This window comes from Opisthocomus hoazin, chromosome 28 (genome assembly GCF_030867145.1).
Source record: "Opisthocomus hoazin isolate bOpiHoa1 chromosome 28, bOpiHoa1.hap1, whole genome shotgun sequence".
NCBI lineage: Eukaryota > Metazoa > Chordata > Aves > Opisthocomiformes > Opisthocomidae > Opisthocomus > Opisthocomus hoazin.
Genome location: NC_134441.1, coordinates 8,167,317 through 8,184,367, shown reverse-complemented (window position 1 = coordinate 8,184,367; position 17,051 = coordinate 8,167,317). Strand labels below are relative to the sequence as shown.

The 17,051-nt window shown below is 41.0% G+C and overlaps 1 protein-coding gene across 6 annotated transcripts in view; it reads right to left on the bottom strand.

The window, feature by feature from the left end:
* The window catches only part of UNC5D (unc-5 netrin receptor D), a 165,395-nt gene that overhangs the window by 16,933 nt on the left and 131,411 nt on the right, over nt 1-17,051 (bottom strand). For all 6 annotated transcript variants that reach the window (XM_075444704.1, XM_075444706.1, XM_075444705.1 and 3 more), the window contains 3 exons: nt 15,858-15,942; nt 3,627-3,795; nt 1,725-1,952 (listed from right to left, as the gene is read on the bottom strand). In XM_075444704.1, the coding sequence (XP_075300819.1) occupies nt 1,725-1,952; nt 3,627-3,795; nt 15,858-15,942 (482 nt within the window). The remainder of the gene's footprint in view (nt 1-1,724; nt 1,953-3,626; nt 3,796-15,857; nt 15,943-17,051) is intronic.

Sequence of the window (17,051 nt, the reverse complement as noted above, 5' to 3'; positions counted from 1 at the left end):
CCCAACTCTGATACTTATAAAAAAAAAATCTGTATTTTCCCTGTTTACCACTTAATATTTACACTAGCATGAAGTTGATGCAGCACGCTTTTAAGGGAAGTATAATTTCATAGATACACAGTTGTCTTATTATGTACAAACACCCTGTTCTAATTTCTGTGAATATGGAAAACTGGTAATTATGCTTCTAACAATTTTCTACAGAAAACAAGTAACTTTGAAATCTTACTTATTTTAATGTGCATGAAGTAAAAAATAAGCCAGTCTCCTTCGTTGTTTTGCTGAATGTCACAATAATTTGAGAAACAAGATGGTACAGTCAAATCAGGCTGCTATGGGTGAGAGCTTTTGTGGGGTTTTTTAATTTGATATACTGAAGGTAAAATTCAGCATGAATGAATCGCTGAAAGAGACTGCACCATGCTGTATGAAGCAGTGTGACAAAAACAAATGGGTGCTCTGAATAAGATTAATCTCATTTCCCTCTTGTGGGCCTCTGTCATAGTTTTATTGTACAATTTTGTGGGAGCTTTTTTTGTCTATATTTAAAAGTTCAAAAGGTATCTGTACATTTTTTATAAACCTGCTGCACAATACTAAATGCAGGCAGGGCATAACTGATGCAGACTCGCTAAAGGCATCAGACAATACAGGTTTATATGAACTGAATGTATGACTCAAGGCTACTCCTGTGCGTTCACAAATGCTGAAGAAGGAATTTGGGCCTCTGAATTTCAGGCAGACTCATCCAGGAAAATACTGGTAACCCACGAGTTGTGTAAGTACTATAAAGGGTATAATTACAAAGCTATCGTAAGTCTTTAACAATCCTTTCAGTGGCTTTGCTTTTATTAGAAGCCCATAGACATTAATGTGTGCTTCATTAAGATTCATGTTTCTATTCTGTACGATAGGAAAAGGAAGCAAAAATTCATCTGTCACAACTATCTTCATTTCAGTTCCCAAGAGAAAACCATTTTGTTAAAGCTTCTGAGTTTACTAAGGCTGCAAAAGCAGTGAATTTCATTGTTTTGTCCTGGAGTACCATGTAGAAAAATCATGCTAATTTTAATTGCCACTTGGGGATTGTTTTGTGGTTTTCTTTTTTTTTAAAAGGGGAAATGCACGATTATAATTTAATTTTTGTTTAAAAAGATGGTGAGGCAATCTCTTTCTTCTTGCTCAAATTGTAAAAAGGAGAGGAAGTCCTGAACTGGCTAATGACAGCGTAAGGGTAATGAGCTTGATAAATACTATACATCAAATGATAACGACTTACATTTTCTGCTTGTAGTGGAGCAGCACTCGGCTCCAGATGCAAGCAAGCTCTGCCTGTGCCCATGCAGTAGCCAAGGCACAGAGCCCAGCCTAACACTCTTTGCTTATCAGCTGTAGCTTTGTGCTGTGTTAACCGTGGCTACGTGGTTTTTGGTTAGTCTAGAATGTGGGCAGAGGGAGTTTCCATCTGCCAGGCAAAAAAAGAAAAGACAGCTTGGCTGTCCCAGAGCTTTTCCAGTGTAAATCCACAACTGAAACAACAGTGGAGAGAGATTAAGGGACATAGAAAAGTCATGCAGCAGCGGCATTAAAAAAAAATACAATATTCACAATCGCTGGAGTTCTGGACTATTGCTGTTGCCCCACGACTATCCTCAGGAAGAAGGGAATGTTAGTATTCTATGTAAAAATAACTAAAACCAGATTAACGAAGTGAAACCATTTACCTGAAATGCACAAGGTGTGTTATCCATACAATATACTCTCAGATTGTAATCCAGAGAATTGCAAGACAGGCAGCCAAAAACCGCTACTTTCAGCTGTCGAACGGCACAGTCAGAGATCGGTTCTCCAATAAGAGCATAAGTTCCAAAGCTGTTTAAGAGAATGTGACAGGCATAAGGATCCAACAGGCAGTAGCAAGAAGTAGTTTCCTCTTCCACAGACATCACTTCCTGCAAAATGAAATTCAGGACAATAGGAGTCATGACATTACTTGTTCATTTTTATTCAACTGGAATGTAAAGTATTTCTGAGAGCGCCAGTCTGTACACTCCTCACTCGTGCTGACCTCAGGGAAGGGGAGAAGGTAGACTACCTCTATGAGTAAATACTCCCAACTGAGCCCTGAGTCAGCAGCAGGAGTTATGGCAATATACTGTGCAGAATTCAGTGTGTACAGCATATAATAATGATGATGATGCGTAAGCAATTTTAGCATCCTTTTTTCAAGTGCTCCTGACTTTCTAGCTAATTTTTTTCCCAATGTCAAGTTAAGAAATTACCTTGAAGATTAAAGTCAATAAGCAAACCTTGAACAATAGTCGGTATTTGACTTCCTTTCAGAACATCCATTACAGTTATGTTTACCTTCATCAAAAAACTACCTATCCCACTCTTTTGCCTTTCATGCTTAGTTCTGCATTACGGCACCATTAGATGAGGTATCTGAGCAGTCTACAGTCTGGTATTACACTCCTTGTTAACTCCAGGGTGTTTGTAACCAACACCGATGGAGCTGACTGAGTAATGAGTGCATCTAAAGGAGGAAAACTAAGCTGAACTTGAAATGGCTTAAACGAGAGCAACAAACAACATAGTGGCTTAGAGGAGGAAAGGATACAGTCAGTTATGGTATGCATGAATGTTTTAACTACTGTTTTTTACCCCTCACAATGCAATGAACCAAACAGCTCCATCAGCAGCAGTGCAATAAAATCCGATTGACTGTGGATTTGTGTCTAGTTACCGGCTTCTGCGGTTCTATTTAACCTGTACAGTGAAAACTTTAGTTGGGAAGTTCAGCACCTTTCTATCCTGCGTGGGTTTCCGTAATGTTGAACAACAGCTCAGTTCGTACTTTAGCCATCCCTTCAGGAGTATTGCTAGTCGGCTGTCTCCCCAGATGATGCAGAAAGTTTAACACGTTTTAGACTGCTGCCTACCAGGCAGTTTCAGTTGAAGATGGCCAGTGGGCTTAAAAAATGCAGGTGGACAGACACAAATCATCAAATGCCCATGTCACGAATGCACAAAGCTTGACTTCCCCAATAAACCAGGATTAGAAAATACATGTTCAACTATATTTCACTTAATGTACACTAGTCCTTCAGAGGTTATGAGCACAGAGTTAAAATGACATGTACAAAAAGACAAGATTTTTAAATCAGGAGGAGCCTTCTAGGTTAAAAAAAAAAAAATCAAAGTTGAATTGTATATTTTTAACCAATTCCATAACTAACTTTATGTCCTGATAAATTCTTGCATGGGTATCATGATCTGTTGTGACATGAGTCTCCGAGAGCTATGATCTATCAAAAATAGTTTTAGTTTTTAAAAATAAATGGCTACTGGTTCCATTATTAAGTTCTCTGAGAAAATGAATACTTGCTCGTGTCACATGGGCTAGGTCATAAAGTTGACCTTTCTTGCACATCTTGGCAAAACAGTTGGAAATAGTTTAGCTGCTTCTTAACAAAACACAAAATCTTTTTTTTTTAAATATTGTTTCTTTAAGATGACTGTTTCTATCACTTACATAATCTTTGACCTGCACCTGCATGAATGAGAGTAGTCATGTTTCCATCGTTAGTACAGCCCTTTACGCGTGAGCGGAAGTCTAAACTTACCTCCCATTTTCCTTGCTGTGTCCTTTTTTTCAAGTGAATGTTCCAGTGCTCTGAATTTACTTCTGCGCAGTGTGGTATCGTCAAGGCAAAGGGAGTGCTGACAGACAGATCTGAGGGCCCACAGGTTACTTCTGGTCCTAGAAGAACATCTGTGCCTTCTGGCTGGAGGCTTCGTGGGGGGGTGGAGACAATAACATCTGTCAGGCTCTTTTTAATAAGGAGTGAAAACTCACTTTAACTGCTATTTTAAAAATATTTTAGTTAAAATCTAAGTACTGTGCTCATCTGTTACAGAAAAGGATAAGCAAGCCAATTACTGTGCTAGTTTTCATGTAAAAGCAGTAGCTGCAGGTGAAACAGAACTTTAAGGCCACATCTACTCAAATCGTTGGCTGGTCAGGTCAGGAATCTGGTCTTTAAAATACATTTCCATTTGCTTAAACCAAATACAACACGACATTTACACTATGCAAGTAAGCCTTACTTTATGCACCAGCTGGTAGTATTACCATCTAATTCTGCTTTCAAAGACTGTCATCAACAATATTTTCACAGTAATGAAGATAAAACAAATTATGGTTTAAAAACAGTCTCGTAAGTTTTTCCAGATTGAGTGTGATCTCCCTGGTTTGAAAACACATTTCTGTTCTGCGGAATGAACAGGCTAGGTAACTCAGAGCAGACATCGGGGACACAACTACTTTGCTTAGCGGGCTCCATGACACTCAGCGGAGATCCCATCAGCACAACTGACATCTAGGGATTCATCTCATCTCAGTGTAATCACCTGTGTTTGGTTAGATTAACTGCTGGCTGAGTTATAAAGATGAAGTATCTGACAAGAACCATCTTCTCGTTCATTCAAACCTAAATTTAACCCTGTCCCAGATACATGTGCTTTCCTTACCTCTTGCAATAAACACCTGCGCAGAGCCAGGGACAGTGGGTGAGACTCACTTCTTGGACATTAAAGCTACCAACTGAAACATCTTGTTCTGTTGAGGGTTGGGTATTTTTTTTTAACACTGTAATCCTTAATCTGTGTTGTATGATCCCAATTTTTGGCTTCTAAATTAGTGGACATGTAGTTCACACTTAAAATCAAAGCAAATGGTGTTTCCAAGATAAAAATAAGGGGAAGAATGTCAACCAAGACGTAAGTAAGATGATATAGTAATAAAACAAATATATAAATAAGGCGAAAATCCCTGCTTAAAAATTAGGATATACTTCTGCTGCCACGTGGCAAGCTAACAGCAGCATTGCTCCTAGAGCTCTGCAATAGGCGCATGGCAGCCACCAAACCATCCCATAGTGCCTGTGCTGAGCCCAGGGCTTCACGGCTAAACTGTTCCATTCTAACTTACCCAGCCGACCTGCATAATACATTTCAGTGAATGTAGCTCTCATGTGGGCACGCTTACGTGTAGCCCTGCACTTCAATCGATCAGATTCCAATCCTGCAAATTGACTTTGCCCATCCGTCTAACATCACCGGGGGTAGCAGTCTCCCTATAACTGTAATAGTAAGTGCTTTGAGAATGCAGTTAAAAATACCATCCTTGCTAAAGACCTGAAAAGTCCCAACAACTTCAGTGACATCCCTTACTAAAGATTACATGTACAAGTGTTTCTGAAAGATGAAGACTGGAGTGAACCCCCCCCCCCCCCAACATGCTAACAAAAAAGGCCAGTAATGATTTTGTTTTTTCCCAAGTGTCATAATAATAAATGCTCCCTAAGCCTCAGTGCTTCTAAGTGTTTGTAGGATTCTTGGGCTAACAAAAAAAAAATATCAAAGCACAAACTCAGCCTCTACGACAGCTGCCATGTTCCTCTGGAGCAGCAAGCGTGTGAGGCTGTAGAGCAGAGAGCACAGGGCAGACAGTGCTTGCCGGCCGTGCTGCAGCCAGGCGGCTCGGCCACGGCAGGAGTCTCGCTGCCTTCAGAGACAGGCCAGATTTGCTGGCCTGATACCAGAATGACTAGGCAAACAGTTCAAGCAGAATTCTCCTTGCTGCTGCGTATACCTATGAATAACAAACAATTTTTCGCAACTTCTGCATTGCTAGGAAAACACTGTTTTTACTCAAAATACCATCACTTAACACCAACCACTGCTGCCCTTTACAAACGGTATTTGATTTCCTTAAAACATAAAACCTTCCAGCAGTTACCCCAAATCACCTCTCTCTCCAGCTAATTTAAGAAATAATCCAGTTACAAAGAAAAATAAATCATCTAGTTACTTACAAAGAAAAATATTTCAGACTTATTAGAAACCCTCAAGCCAACTCTTCTACATATTTATTTTTCAGTAAGGTATTCAGCTCATACGCTTGCTCTCTGCTGCACCTCGGCAAAGGCCGGTGCGTTCCACTTCCTTATCTCTGTTTTGATGCAGCTGCAGGAAGGGGGTAACAAAAGCCCGTTTCCAGAGAGCAAGCCAAACCGCAGTTATTTAACTTGGTTGGTGCATTTCTATCCTATCTCTCTCCCAACACGCACATCCTGACAAATGCATAAAACATGGGGAGGGTGGGGAGCTTGTGGTGGTGGAATTTTGCTAAAGGTACCTCCAGTACAAAGCTGGACAATTCAGCTTCAATAATGGCAGCAAAATATAGATTATTTTGTTTTCAGCACAGCACCCTTAGGCGGCATGAATCCAGAGTTTTAGTTATGCTGCTGGTGATGATGCCCATCAGAAACAGCTCCAATTTTTCAAACATCAAGAGTAAAACAAACCACAAATATACAATACAAAACCAAATAACGTTAAGTAGTGGTAGGAGAATCCTGGTAGCAGCCTAGCAAAGCTGATGTGAAAGACAACTGGGAGATATCTACCAAGTGCCCTCCCAGCCACCTGATTAAAAAAAAAAACCAAACCAAGAAAGCGCCAGCGTCACTGCAATAGCGTAGGCTCTGGTCAGAGCCCCTGGCAGGTTTGCCGAGTCGCTCTGCGTGACTGCCGGCCGCAGGCATCACGGAGAGGGCACTGGCAGGGGTGGGTGAATGACCAACAACGAGCTAGTCAGAAAGGAGCTATTTAATTGCTTTTAGAGAATCATTCCCCTTGTAGAACATATTGGACAAACATATGGGAGTTCTGGGAATTATTTAATGCCAAATGAACTGAAATCAGTTAATTAGATGAACTCTCACACTTGTTGCAAGGAGCAAGAGTCTTCTGTGTAATCACTGACATGGTATTAAGACTCTCTGCAGTTCTGAGCTGTTTATTAGGCAAGGCGGCAAAGGGAAACATTACCAAATGTATTTAATATTCCCATTGTTGCAAGGTAAAACAAATCAGTAGCCAGTTCTGTCCCCTCAAATCCATCAAAATCAAAGATCTGTAAGTTTTCCAGTGAAAGAAAGACAAATAGGCACTACTGCTGAGCAAAAATTAAAAAAATGTTCTTGCTAAAACTACTACACTGGAAAGAAACATCAGGAATTTCACCCCACAATATTCTGCCCTCTACAAAGCACTAGCAAAGAAGCTCCTTGCATTCCGAGTTTCATTTTCAGTTTAGAAATTGCTGCTAGAGGGACATTTGCAGCTGAAGCCCGAAGGCAGAGATAACTTTCTGGGGAGGTTCTAGTCCCTGCGGGAGAGGTCTGGTGCCCCTCAAAGCCAAGGCAGCTGGCTGCGCGTCTGTCAGCCCACCTAGAGCGCCAGCAAGGCCCGCTGCAACGGCCAGACGGTCGTGTCACCTGTTGCTGTGCAGAGGCCCTGAGCTGCAGGTCTGGTGGCACCACGGTGTGCATCCCATCCCAGAGCGCCGCGCTTTTAAAATTCCGTGTTGGAATACTGTGAAGGTTAACTGGAGAAGCAAGGGAGTGAAGAGGAAACAATGCTGAGTGTCCATTTTTTCCTGGACTCAATGAATTTCAGAGAAGAATTTAATATTTGCCTTTCTAATATTTACTTGCCCAGTGGCATCTCCAACAGAGAACCTCACAGCACAACAGGCTCCTAAATGAAGCGTGGTACCTGGGAGATGAAGACTGTCTGGTAATGAACACATCTGTGCCTTGAGTCTGGATCTCCCACTGCAGTTCACGCCTTGGACAGCAAAAGCATTTGCTTTTAGACTGCTACAGACGCTGAAACACTCTTTGCACCGACACTCATACAAATAAACATGATGGAAAAACAGCAAAATAAATTCATGGTTTAAAAAAATCAATTTAAAAAAGGAACATCATGATATTTAAACTATACACCCACCAAGGCTGCATTTTACAGCTGAAATGGATTCTATTGCTGTGGGTTGCTTTGGCGAGATGAGAAAATTCTGCCTTTGGAAAATAGAGGTACATTATTTCTCACATTCATACACCACATTGCATGTAAATGCATACGTTTGTAAAGCTTTGATTTTTCAAATTGTATAATTACAAAATATGTTTAAGTCTGGGCCAGACTGTCTGGTGTCATTCTGCGTATGCGAACTCCAGTGTGTGAATACTGGGTGTAGGTGTTGGACACTCAAAGTTAAGTGCACATCAGAAATACATTCCGTTTTACACATTGTGCATCTAGATGTGTTCAGTTACCACTGACCCTTCACATTTCTGCGAAATTCCTACAAAACAAAAAGACAAACAGAACTGGGGGAGTAATCACGTGAGACCTGGTCTTCCCAGTCCTCTCAAGTTTTCTTTTCTCCTATTTTTGCACTCTCTAATCTTCCCACTCTTATTTTGACTGTGTGGTTGGAATTTCTGAAAACCAGTATTTTACAGTATTTTCATAATCATTGATCTCAGTTATGCTTTTTCCTGATATTTAGAATATAGAGGCATATTCATAATTTACAAAGTTTAGTCAATCTAAACTCAGAAGATGATTTTGTGTGATACTTACCAAACATACTAAGATACTTGCACAACTCCCAACTTTATGTTTGATGGAAGAACGCAGTGTGAGGGTTTCTGTGTATTTGGGGACCCAAATCTTTACAGTTTATACTGGCATATGTAAAGAAAAATAATGTGTTTATACTGTAGGTGACTAAATGGTCATCTTAGTTAAGAATCACTTTGGCTAGTCTCATCTTGTCTCGTATTGCAGTCAGTATGGTGCTGGAATCACAGTACTCAAATGACCGTGTGTAGAGTGTAGTGTAGGAGAAAAAGGTTGTGAGAAAGGAGAGATAGAAAACAATGGCAATCTGGAAAGGTACAAATATTTCAGGGGAGATTCTGCCTTCTGTTATAGCTCAGGTAATCTTGTTATTTACTGACGGAATACAGACCGCACTCAGCAAGGACACTGTATGATGTGAATAATTGCAGACTACATTTTTCGCTTTGATACAGTTTTCACATAGGATACTTTATAGAGCTTTACCTGCATTAAAGGGATGTAAGAGAATGGCAGCGAAGTTGCTTACTGCTTCGAAGTGACTCAGTAACACAACTGGGACCAGAACCCAGGATCCCAAATACTTGCCCATGCCTCATATCCCCCAGCCCATCAGTAGCTTCTATTTTAGACAACTGGATGATCAGCCCTTTCTGACTGGCATTCGAGAACATCTACTTTTTCATTAGCACTCACTAAAACATGTAAAAATCAGACATAGAAGCAGATCCCCCCTCCCCCAATTACATAAGTACACGACAAGGTTTCCCCCCTTTACCTGAAAAGCATAAAGTAAGTGGCAGTTTTGGGGGGTAAGATACTGTCCTGTGTGCTGACTTAGCAGAAATTATCTCCTATAGGGCTCAGCAATAATAATCGTAATTTGCTGCTATTCAGCCTGCCTCTCTCTGGCATCTTTTCTTACTATTTTAATTTTTACTTTAACCAGAATATTATGCTCCCTCTATAAAAAGGAAAGCTCAAAGCTGCAGTGGCATGCGATGTAAAAGGTGCCGGTGCTTCTACTGATTTTGTTCCCACTGTTCTGATCTTATTTTAGACCCCAGTAAGACCAGCTACTCTGCCACAGTTGGCAAACATTTCTCTCCTTCATAACAATCTAACTGGATTGCAGTATGTATTTTTTATCTTCTTATTTTTCACTCCTAAAACCTCTTGAAGCATGTGTGCTGGCCGCAGGTGGTTGTGGAGCCCTAGCATTTTGAAGACAATAGCCACGCACTAGACCTTGTGCTAGCTCTGCCATGACGAGCATGGGGGGTTCAAGAACAATCTCTCGTAGAATCCTAAAGCATTTTGGTGCTATCATCTGGCACAGAGCTACTGTCACATCTGCTGAAATGTTGTTTTGCTTTTCTTGAAAAAGAAACAACTTGACCTGCCTTCTTGGTGGGGAGAATTCGGGATGGGGGGATGTTGACAGCGGCCTAGGGGTGAGGAGTCCTTCCATGTCAGTAACCTACAGGCTCTGGCTGATTCTTGGCTGGGTAGAACCAGAAAGAAGATCTCCCAGCCGACAGTGCTGAGACTTACACATCCCAGTCCTGTTAACCAAGTGACCATTTCTAACTGCACAGAACCACTCACTTGCTGTAATTCCCTGCAGCCTGTGACCAACTTCAGTGGCACATCTTGAGGCATTCTGGTTCCAGGAACAAACCAGCAGACAGCGATCTCTGTTCCAGCACAGCTCTGCTTAGTCTTTCTGGCGAAGTCAGAATTATGCCAGGAGGCAAAAGACATTGCTTTCTAATTCTCGCTTGGGCCAGAATCAATAGCTTTGTTTTCTTTCACAAGCATCACTAACCTGTAGTTACTGCCCGCATCAAAGCATGCGTACGGTGTTTGGAGGCTTGCTCTGTAGGTAGTCCTTCAGCGGTTCTTTAGAAATTTCTAGCTGCAAGAAGCATCCTAGAGGATCTGTGCAGTCAAGCCCATATAAGTGTCCCTAAGACTTTTTGGTGTGGTGTCTTTGTGGAGGGACCACCACTTCCATCATTGATTTGTTCAGTTACATGAGACACTACAGAATTTTCAAACCTGGATTTGATTTCAGTTTAGGATACAATGAGGTTTTCATTCCACAGAGGATTGTATCAATTTACAGTAAAATCAGCTGATAATCTCATCACGCTACCTCTGTAGTGCACAGACAGGGATATTTTTTTTTTTCCGCTACCAGGCTCGGCGAATTCAGCACAGCTCTATCAGATCTGTTCCTCTGTGGCTTTTAAAGTCTATCTCATACCAACCCACCTCAGCAGCTAAATGAAGATTATAAGTGACAGCTAACCTACTAGTCCTAGCTAATCTAAATCTGAACAACAGGATCCTTGTCCTCTCACACGTATTTAAGATCACAGAATCATAGGCTGGAAAAGACCTCTAAGATCATCAAGTCCAAACTGTCACCCCAACACCCCCACGCCTGCTAAACCATGTCCCGAAGTGCCACATCCACATGTTTTTTGAACCCCTCCAGGGACGGGGACTCCCCCACTGCCCTGGGCAGCCTGTCCCAGTGCCTGACCACGACGCATAAGGTACCTATTATAGTGAGTTCAGATCTCTGCAAGAACAACACAGGACTCCCTTCCTGTACGCATCTGCTGAGCTGGTTAACTTTTGTGTTAAATTAAACTCCACTCACTACTGTGTGATGCGGGCAAGGTTTCATTCAGAAATTACAACTCAAGCTACTTCATTTTTATTGGTGATACATCTTCAGTTTGTGAAGTAAAGACAATCTGTCCTCTTTCTCTCATCAGCTATTTTACCTTCCTCCACATCCAAGCATTGTGCCTGTCCAGATGAACAATCATCTGCATTTGAGGGACAGCTGCCTGAGAGCCCGTGTGCTGCTACAGCAGCGCCGCAGCGTTGCAGTACTTCTGGCACCTTCCACACACACGTACCAACCGGCTGCCAGTCCCGACCTGCTTGTCAGTGCAGTCCGCAGCTGCTGGCGAAGTCTGGTGTGTTCCACCCAGTGCAGATGGGTGAAAGATACATCCATCTTGCCTCAACTATGTGAAGAAAAATACAGTACTGTGATGGAAAAATAGAAATGAGTGCTTTTGTCTTACTTCATAGAATTTCAATTTAAACAAGGAAGGAAAAATCTCCCTGTGATAATCTTCGGTTGGCTTTGCTACCTCTGCTTCTGTCCGCAAAAAAGGAAAACAGTAGGCAAAATTTGCTGCTTGTTTTTAATTAACCTATTTTAATTCATTTCTGCAGAACCCTTGCAGATAAAACAGCTGGGGTTTTTTTTCTTCCTTCCTTTTACATATCTTAATCTTTCATTGAAAATGATCAAAAACCTATGGCAGCAGATGGGGATGGAATATGAAAGTTTTCACAAAGGAGTTCAGATATTAGAGGAGAAAAAAAACAAAAATAGATTTCGCTTTTAAGTTTTGAAAAATATTTCTAGGCTTTAAAATTTATAGACAGCTTTGTATCTTCCAGTTCTTAAAGGAAAATTCCACCAATCGTTTAGCTATAAGTGATTGTAAGTAAATATTTAGTGTATGTGCAGCTATTTTCTTCTTTCCACGTCTCCTCAGATATACCCACCAATTTTTCAGTGGTTATAGCTGAATGTGTATTTAAGGTGAGGGAGATAAAAGAATTAACTGCTGTAAAGAACTGTAGCCAACTCTCCCTGTCTCCAGCCCTACAAGCCTGCCCTTGATTACTGCTCCCAAAAACTGTCCCCCTCACAAGCACTCAGGCACTCCAAGTGAGGCTTAATCAGTGAACCACGCTTCACCTGGGACCAGTGTCTCCTGAAATTATCCTTAAATTAATCAATTCAAGTATACACTACAGATTATTCACTTCGCTCTGTTTGGGATGTAAATTATGAAAGGGTAGTTTGAGAAAGCTAAGAAAGTTATTTAAGAACTTTTTTTTCTGTGCAAAATATTGATTGGAGTGCCTCACTGCAACTTGTGAGACCGCATGTAAAGGCAGGACCAATAAATGCTGTCAGTGCAATTACTGAACTACAACTTGCCAGCCTCATGCAGGATTAGGAGCAGCAGAAAGACCCGACATCAAAAATAGAAGAAATGAATTCAAGAGAAGTTTAGATTAGAGCAAGGAAAAAAGGTCAAAAAATTTAACTGAAAAGCCTCTGTGGAACAAAGCTGCATTACAGAATTAACGAGCCCTGTTACCGAATCGGCACATACCAGATCCTCAGCGCGTTTGAAGTGGCATTGACACTTCTCACTGGATGAAGATGTGGTCTGGTACTTGCAGAGATGCACACAAGACGCAGCAGCTGATTTCTGGCAACAGCTCAAAAAGGGCGACTGTAGAGTGCTTTTCAGTAGCTTCTTTCAATTAAATAAAATGTGATTATCCCTGTCACTTTTCATCTGGCAATCTCAAAAGATTTCGCAGTCATTTATCCTCCAGAGAAGGGCAGGAGAGAGATTGCTTTGTCCACTGCTGAAACCTGGTTCTTCAGAAGTGTGAAGAGTAGCACATGACAGTCACAGAATACCTTACTACTTTAGAAGCTGACATCAGGTACCTAGATATTCCTCTAGTTTTAAATGGGGAAAGACTGGCTTTAATGATTTTTTTTCTTTAAAACCATCCTTACATACCTTTAGTGATAGCAGAAGGTGAGAAGTTTTGTTTAGTCTTGGAGGCCTACCCTGCAGCAGTAGAGCTCTACCTAGCATAGAAAAGGGGAGGGATGCCAAGGGGAAAAGTGCAAAAAAAAAGGTGTAAATTGCTCTTTCTGCTGCCTGCAATGTGAGTGTATTGCTGAGAGGTCTCATCCAGGCACTAGACTGACTCTACTTAGATTTGGCAGAGTCGCGAAGTAAAGAAAACCCATTGTAAAGAGTAAGTGAAGAAGGTGAAGTATACTTGGCAGTAATGAAAACAAAGCTTTAAGTGACAGATGCCAGTCTAGTAGCACAAGTCAAAGGCTGAGCACAAGCTTTCTGAATGTTCTGGTTTTGCTGACATTTCATCTTTTAAGGGTAACATCAAGGTTGTTTAAAGCGGGGCGGGGGAGAAGGAATATAGCTGAACAAAGTATCTAAGCCAGAACTGACCGTGGCAAGCTTTCCTGAGTAGTATCTCACCGAGAAGCTGAGACAGGGTATATTTACCTGTATTTTACCTGCAAAAGGACACAAATTCCTGGAAACCACAGGGAGGACATGGAGGCAAAACAAACTGATGGAGGAGTTTCTCATGTGTTGTTTGAACCCAGATGCTTGCATGGGGAGAGGAACTGGGACAAGTATTTACAACAATAGGTGGAGGTTTGATGCTGACAGTAGACAGCACGACTAGTCATTAATAACAGTAAAAGATGTAGTAATTTGAGAGGTATCTTAAGTATTGCTTAGTGTCTAGACAGTAACTTGAGAGCAAATTCCTGTTTTTCTCTCCTGTTCTTCTCCTACTGTAATTTCAGACAAGATGTTGAAGACTTCACTTCAGATGCATTGTAGTTCTTCATGTGCAACTTGAGGCATCCTGACCCAGTACTGGCACTGTGGTGGCAACTAGGCACCTTAGGCAGTTAATGAACCGTTGCACTTTTTACCCCAAGCTATTCTAGCACTTTTCACCTCAGCTCTTAAGAGAGTAGCGCAAACCCTAGTATCTCTCAAGTCCCTTAAATTCACAGGGAACTTGCCAAGAACCAAATGTAATAGTTCTCTAAAGTTTTCATTTTCTAATAAATTTACCTTAGAAACTAAATAATGCAAACTTTCATCTCATGAAAAAAAACTCACCTCAAACAAAAAAAATGGTCCTAGGGAAGAAAAAAACAACTGTAGGTCTAAAAACGAAGAATATGTTCTACGAAGCTCGACAGTTCCAACACTGTGGCTAGCATTCCATAAGCTTTACCTTCCCTCAGAATCCAGATGTTAGTCTAGTGAGAATGCTATGCTTAGACTAAAAAAGCTCTCTTCATTTGCTGAGTTATGCTCGATTACACACCGAGTCTCTAACGTCACTCTCTCGTAGGGTTTGAGCAGTGTCTAGCTGTCAGCGAGTGAACCAAGCAAGCGAACCACACTGACCCTGGGTTCTGCCAACGTGTGGTCCGTCAGGCTCAAAGACACAGAGAGTGCAGAGCACTTTGATTCTTTAGAATCCATGTTGTGTGCAAATGAAAGCTGCTAGGAAGTCTTTTTATGGGAACAGCTATCAAAAACCTACTAAAACCATCTGTTTCTCCGGCCATGTTTATTCATAAAAATAAAGAGGAAGACCCATTCTAAAGCAAGTGACTTTGGGCCAAATTCCACTGTCTTTCTAATGCAGAATAAAGGCAACTGAAGTGATTACACCGGAATCGATGAAAACACCCACACACAGAGCTGGCATCAGAGTTCAGTGCCATGCATCTAACAGAACATTGTAAAAGTTTTACAAGCATCTAGAAATGAGCTAGGTTTCTTCAGTACAACAGACATTTGCAACTTACATGATGCACCAACATAAAAAACCCCAATGACCTGCACTTGCCAAAACCATAGTTTTTTTCCTTTTTTTTCCTTCTTGACTTTGAAATAAGTATGAGAGAGCGGAAACCTTGCGAACCTCAGAGAACGAACCTGTCTATTTATGAAAGACCACCAGTATTTCAGACATCACCTTCCTGTCCTACCAGATGCAATGCTGAAAAAAAACCAACCCCACGGATCAAAACGCAGTTTAATTTCTCCTGTTCATCAGCTGGTGCTGGCAAATCCAGCTGTAGAACAGATTTTCATGGTGATTTATAAAACAAAATAATTTAAGAAACGGTCCTGAGCATTCACTTCTTAGCATCGTCTAGGCTACCAAACATCTGTCATGAGGTAACAACGGTTCAGTACCTACACAGCATAGGGTCATTCCAACTGATGACCTGGATGGTGAATTTCAACCTGCTGTCTGCATATGATGGCAGTCTGTGGACCCAAAGCTTCTCTAACAAGTAATTAATGAAAGCATCTGTGCTGTTAGTAAAGCTGCATGACATAAGTCTGCAAATCAAAAGTGATAAAATCATTGGCTTGGAATTCAGCACTTATCATAGCTCAGTCTCCTGGATGTCTCCCGCCCTTTAACAGCATTTGCAATAATTCCTTGTGATTTCAGAGAAGCATCGCACAAAGATAATTTTTTCCATCATTTATACAGATCCAGCATATGTCACAACAGCGTGGTCACACCTGCAACAGGGAAGATGAGTGGTTCTTGCACACTCCATTCCTTTAGACAGCGTTGACAAGAAATCCATGAAATGAGACAGTTCCACACATTCTGGATGTGCGTGTTGTGTACGTACTTCTTACCTGGACTCCTTTTGGGTGATGGCAAGATAGACTTCCCACGAACTCTCTTCAGGAATAGCTCCATGTGGTATCAACAAACTGACTCCTACAAAAGAACAAAGGCAGAACTTACCTCTTGCAGAGTCTGGAATTGTACAGACTCGTATGCCTAAAAACTTCTTGCTCCAACAGAGCTCTTAAATAGCTGACTTCCCGTTGTTCTGTCACAAAATGACACTGGATTCACAGTTTCGATGTGACTGGAGGCTTCTCTTCATGCTTGGCTACAGGCAGACGCTTTGTCTGCTTCACCACTTACACAAACAGGAATAATTCATGGAAACAAAAGGTATCATCAGCTGTTTCTTTAAGGCTTCCAGCAAGAGTGGTTTGTGATCCCAGTCACTTTGACCATCTTGTTACCCTGACGGGCTTTTAATCTGATGCAGCAACAGAACAATCTCTTTTCAGTTCCCTATCTAATTTTCTTTTTTTTAATAATTAATACAGTTCAAAAGCACTCGTGCCTTTGGTAACTTTCATGTTTGCCTTTGCCAGTTTCTGGAAGGCGGTTAGGGCAAGCCAATTATAAAAGACTTTAATCATGCGTTGACTCTCTCACTCTTACTTGCCAAAATGCATCTTAGTGGTACACGTCATCTGCATAGCTCCATGTTTTACAAGACACGATCATGCTTTAAACTCTTCTTGAAACCTCTTTGCCCATTTCTGACTTTGAAATCAAATCTGATGATTCTGGGATCACAGGGAATCTCATCATGGAGGGACTACCAAACCAAATTAATCTGAGTTTGCATGGAAACTGCCACACCCTTTAGTTCATATACATAATAACTAGTGAAGCCAAGTGACAAGATTTTTGTTTTACTCCACTAGTATAAACTAAAAGTTAACAGGGATACCAGTGAAATTAAACTGTTGTATAGCATACCCAATACAGGAAGATTAGATTTTACTTTGCATATGTCACATAGTGTAGGACCTTAGCTAAGCAGTGACATGATTGCACTACAATTTACAATTGGCTAGCAATTTTATATAAATACAAAATTATAAACCATCTTATATCAATAGGCAGAAGGAAGTACATACACTGCAAGCTGACCAAATATGTATTTAAATAATCTAATTGATGGGACTATCATTAGATAAAGTAGCTAAACATACAGGGACTTTTTTATGTAGGACTTAACT